This window comes from Antedon mediterranea, chromosome 3, assembly GCF_964355755.1.
Source record: "Antedon mediterranea chromosome 3, ecAntMedi1.1, whole genome shotgun sequence".
NCBI lineage: Eukaryota > Metazoa > Echinodermata > Crinoidea > Comatulida > Antedonidae > Antedon > Antedon mediterranea.
The window spans coordinates 36,276,293-36,282,101 of NC_092672.1; the positions used below are offsets into that span (position 1 = coordinate 36,276,293).

The following is a 5,809-nucleotide window of genomic DNA, read 5'->3' on the forward strand; positions in this document are numbered from 1 at the left end:
CCCAACTTTATTTGTGCTACTTGTACATCAAAATGTTACAAATTCAAGCCGATAACAACATACAAATGGACAAGTCATAAACAATCATCATGTTTGACATGCTTTTTATTTACAAATCAGTACATTCACGGATCTATGAAGAAACATAATCAGCGATCACGAAATCTTAATGGTACATTTTGTAAGCCTGACAATTCATCACCTTCATTAAACAGTCAATTTGAAGTAAAAAACAGTGCTATTGATGATATTTATGTCTGTAAAGTATGTAATGATGTTATGTCTTTGTCTATGTTAGAGACTAAATGTTGCCATACTTTTTGTGCAAATTGTTTGTCCCAACTGTTTTGTACACTAAAAGCAGATGTAATTCCTTGTCTTCAATGTTTGTCTCCTGTTTGCATTGTTGATGTGAAATCGCCATCGAAACTAAGCCAGCAATCATTGAGCTGAGATGCCAAAAGTGCTCGGACACACTTTTGTATCCAGAATGTCAAGATCATACTTGCATATCAAACTGCCAACTAAAGGTTAAAAAAATTAAAAAAGCAGTAAATGAGATCAACGAATCAATCAATGAAGTGATACCTAATCAACTTGAAAAATTAGCTCATAAAGTAATTCACAAGTCTCTGAAGAAAAACAAGGAAATTACTTTAAACACAAATGGCAGGGTAAGTCAATTACAATTTTAAAATAAAAAAATACTGAAATATTAATCAAACTAAATTATAATGTTAATTGAAATTTTATAAGCAAATTGTATTACTTTTAACCAGCCATTGAAAGTTACTGTTATTCCTAATGCAACAAAGTCAAGCAATGATGTGAGTCAACGAACTGTAAAGCGAAGAACATCAGAGGTTCAGCGACTGAGGAAAGCAGTATCTGTAGGTGGGGAATTAAGACAGTTATCCGATGAAGTGAGTCACCTTCCTTCCAAACCTCCAAATCAAGATGTAGATGATAGCTTGGCGATGAAAGTTGACTGTGGTCTTGGTTGGCAACAAATTAGAAAGCTAAGAAGGTAAATAAAACAACTTTGATTAGATAATATGATAATATAAGCATCACCAACATGTTTATTTAAATTGGCAAGTATCTCCGTTATTTAAAATGTACTGTTTTTACAAATTCTATTAGGTATTTTTTACCTGGGTTTATATCGTCAGAAAGACAAATGCAAGGTCGACAAGAAGAATTAACTCTTGATTTTATCGATGAAAAGATGATTCCCCTGGTTTTTAAATGTGATGGTGCAAATGGTAAAGATGGGTTTTTAGAGAAGATGGCTCCTGTAGTAGTAGTGAAAAATATCCATGACTTTTTATTTACACACCTGGAAAAACATGAAGAGTAAGTATTTTTTGGTAATCTAATCAGTCGCAAGTGTAACAATATTTTGTGTTGATTTATAAGGACAGTTAAACATAATATTTTGTATATACTTTTGTTTCTAGATTGCACAACATCAAACCAAAGGATGGGGAGATCCTGATCAAATTTGGTGGCGATAAAGGTGGCGGGTCCACAAAATTTGAGTTACAAATTTGCAGCATTGACAAACCCAACGCCTTGCACAACATCCTTGTCGTGCTGATGTTTAATGCACCAGACTACACCACTAATTTATCTAGAACACTCCCACTCATCAGCAAACAAATCACAGATTTGAATGGACAAGAGTGGAGGTAGGATTAAATATATCTTAATATAATTTACAAAACATCATAATTACCTGAGTCATACATGAAATCTGCAATTAACATGTGTTTGTTCTATTTGTTTTTTAGAGGTTATAAACTGCGGGTCTTCTTTTTTGGAGATTATGATTTTCTAGTCCGAATATATGGGCTATATTCACCTAATGGTAAGAATAGAATTATAGATTAATTAGAAAATATGTTATGATTAATATATATTGTATGTATTGATATCACTGGATGTATTCCTATTCCAGGAAGATACTGTTGTTTGTTTTGCACATCAACAAAAGATGACATAAACAAGGGAATTAAAAGGGAACCGAGATGTCTACAGAATATGTCTGAAGATTATGCCAAATTTATTGACTCTGGGTCAAAAGAGGACAAAAGTAAGGATGTTTCTAGAAACATTGTACGGGCGCCAATGGTTAATGTAGATATTGACCATGTAAGTTTTGATTTTACATTTTAAAACAACATTACATAATAAAATAATACATTTTATATAAACACTCATCATAACTAACTATAATTCTAATAATGCAAATTAATGGTATTATTTCCTTTTCAAATAGGTATCAATACCATGTCTTCACATTTCACTTGGAGTTTTTAAAAAACTTTATGATTTGCTGGAATGTGAAGCCCATGAGATGGACAAACAACTCTATAAGTTCAGGTATGGAAATAGAGTACATTAAAAAAAACAGTGTACCAATCAAAGATTCACTAATATAATAGTAAATAATTTATGCATTTCAATAATGAAATTGTAACTACTAATTGTTTTTTAGACAACATAATCCATCAGCAGAGAGCAGAAACAATTTTGAGCTCTGCATTGCTCAAAGTGCCTTAAAACTAGAAGCAAGCAAAAAACAAATTGCGATACTAGAAGATGAAATAGTTACTATCGAGGACAATATGACTATTGCCCAGCTGGGACAGTCTGCCAGTGCCATTTCATCAAAGACTCAGAAAATTAAAGAACTCGTAAGTAAAGTAAAAAATCACGGACTAAGAGTGGCTAATGAAATTTACAAGATTTTTAATTATAACTAAAAATATATATAATTAAAAATATTGCATGTACTTTTAGAAAGAAACAATAGAGAAAGATCAACTAAAACATGGTATGGGGCCCATTGCATGTTCAATGGATTTGGTGCTGAAAGAAAATCGAGTAGACCGAAGAGCATACCACGGCAAGGCTTTCAATGGCAATCACGTCCATAAATGTTGTAAGGTAAATTGCACATTTAATATCTAAACAATTTTATTGTTTAACATACTTTTATGTAATTTGATAATTTAACCTATTATTTTATTACAGATAAACATCATTGCAAAACTTATGGATAAATTCAAAGAAACACTTGAGAGTCAGAGTATGGATATACCAATCAAACATGCACAAGCATTGACAATTCAGGCAAAGGGAATTGATGCCAAATTCACTCCACTTTTCCATAAATTTTCGGCAGTGGAACAAAAAATTAATCATACCCGGCCAGTTACCGACTATGAAATAAATGAAATTGGTAAGCAGAATATTATACATTTCATTTAGATATTTCATTAAAATATGTAAATTATAAAAAACACAATATATTTTTTTTTTGATAGACAACGACATCAAGGATTTTTTTATAGAGTACAGGAAATATGGTTATAACATCTCACCTAAACTGCACATGTTGGAGGTGCATGTTGTACCAACCCTTCGAAGATGGCATGTTGGACTAGGCTTGCTCAGTGAGCAAGGTGGCGAGCAAATTCATGCAGCATTCAATCGACAGAGCCGCAACGTCCATGGCGTCAATTCAGAAGGCAAGAAAATGAAATCCATAATGAAAAATCACATGGTGTACACAGTCCCCGAAATCCATCACAGAATAGTTCCACCTAAAAAAAGAAAACACAGTAAGTATAATGAAGAATGAAACTCTAATTAGACATCTAAATATGTTTTTGAATTATTTTTATTCTCATTTTCTATTTCTATTATTCTGGTATATGATTAATTACAGAAGTATTTGCAACAATTATTTAGTCAACAATGTTATTAATAATGTATTTATTGTAGGTACTGAAGAATGAAGATTCAATTGACATGGACTTGCAGACAGTAACACAATTTTTGTGTTGCAAGTATCAACAGAGAGTTTTTTGTAAATGAAGAAGCAGGGAAAATTTTCATTTCAACATTTTTTTTGCAATATTATTGATAATCAAACTGATTTTTTAGTCGAGAAACATAGTTTTGTAGTTGCATTTTTTACTACATAATTTAGCAATAAAGTTGTTTTGTGAAGCTTTTTGCTATGCTACACTGGTGAAATTATTCCCTGAGAACTGCGTCAAAATTTGTCATTGTGATTAAAGAATGAGAATTTATTGTATGTAAAAAATTTACAAATAAAATATTCTATACAAGGTTTATTGATGATTTAAAAAAAATGTATGTTGCAAAAAATAAATGCAGGTTTTTAATTTATGATATTGATAATGAAATTAAAAACCATTTTAAAAATTTAAATAACACTAAACACTCATTTATTTAATGACTGGTTATAAATTAAAGAATTATCAAGGTTTATTGATGATTTTTGAAGAATTTATAAATGATGCAATAAGAAATGCATATTTTTATTATGATTTGAATTGTATTTAATTAAATTTAATAAGTAGCCATGTTAAAATGTAAATAACACCAATTATTTATTGACTGGTTGAATAATATAATTGATTTTCGAAGAATTTATTGTTATATATAATGGAGTAAAGAAAACTTCATGGTTATAAGTCTAGCCCTACCATTAACAATGCCTAAAGCTGGACTTATTTTATATATTATTAATTAGCCTAGGCCTACATATACTATGTATTGCCTACCTTTACTATTTAAATGTTTTACATACTAATAATATTAATATTATTATTAGGCTTAGGCCTACAAGACAACCTAGGCTAGTACTACTAGTTGTTGTAGTAGGGCCTACTAGTACTACTACTAGGCCTAGTACTAGCTTGGTCTATTTAGGCCTATATTATTATTCTATTTTATTAATATTATTATTATGCTGTTCAATAATGTTGATTTTTCTTCTACTAGAATAGGCCTAATTAACAAATAAAAAAAAAATTAGGCCTACAGTAATAATATAGTGCTTTCCTTATTTATTTACATACACACGTGTAGCTAGGCCTAGATAATAGTGCAAGATCTGAAAGCGAAACGTCGTGAAATGATCAATTCTCGGGCGCGCATACGCGCTAGGCCCACTACACGGTATACACTCTTCCCAGGAGCGCCGTGAAGTTGGTTACTTATTCCTTATTCGACATTCGTCGATGGAAGTTGGTTCCTTATTCGACGTTCGACATTCGCTAGGCTAGGCCAAAATTTCGAAAATGATAATTTCCCAGCGGTAAATATGCCGTGCGCCACCAACCAATCTCCTGCTGTTACTTATTCCCTATTCGACATTCATTAGTGAAGTTGGTTCCTTATTCGACGTTCGCTAGGCCGCGGCCGACCGGCTGGCCCAAATTCGTACCAAAGTAGACCTAGTCTAGATGTACCTATTTTATCACAGATTTACATTTTTTAGTTCCGATATTACGACCATACCAACGCCTCGGGCCAGGTTCACAATAGTATAGATTGACGTAGTATGGTCCTGGAATTCCAGAAATGTGCCACTTGCCCGGACCCAGATCGGGCAAGTACGGATTTTAAAGCAATTTAAAATGCGTATTTTTAGCATTAATTTAGTAAACACCACTTTTAAAGTGGCCATATGACCACACACCGACGCCTCGCGTCGGGTACACAATAGTATAGATTGACGTAGTATGGTCCTGGCATTCCAGAAATGTGCCACTTGCCCCGGCCCAGTGCGGGCAAGTATGGATTTTAAAGCAATTTCAAATGCGTATTTTTAGTGTTATTTTACTAAGTATTAATAGCACCACTTTTAAAGTGGCAATATGACCACACCCCGACGCCTCGGGCCGGGTTCACAATAGTATGGATTGACATAGAAAGGTCCAGACTTTCTAGAAATGTGCCACTTGCCCCGGCCCAGTGCGGGCAAGTA

The 5,809-nt window shown here is 32.8% G+C and overlaps 1 protein-coding gene across 1 annotated transcript; it reads left to right on the top strand.

Annotated features, from left to right (window-relative positions):
* The first annotated feature begins 135 nt into the window (after positions 1-135).
* On the top strand, positions 136-4,253 carry LOC140044353 (uncharacterized). Its single transcript, XM_072088831.1, has 13 exons — positions 136-264; positions 531-674; positions 780-1,027; positions 1,144-1,356; positions 1,461-1,691; positions 1,794-1,870; positions 1,961-2,154; positions 2,282-2,385; positions 2,501-2,699; positions 2,806-2,952; positions 3,040-3,247; positions 3,333-3,629; positions 3,793-4,253. Exons 1-13 carry the CDS (start codon positions 136-138, stop codon positions 3,804-3,806), a joined length of 2,205 nt encoding a protein of 734 aa, XP_071944932.1. The 3' UTR covers positions 3,807-4,253.
* The last annotated feature ends 1,556 nt before the right edge of the window (positions 4,254-5,809 follow it).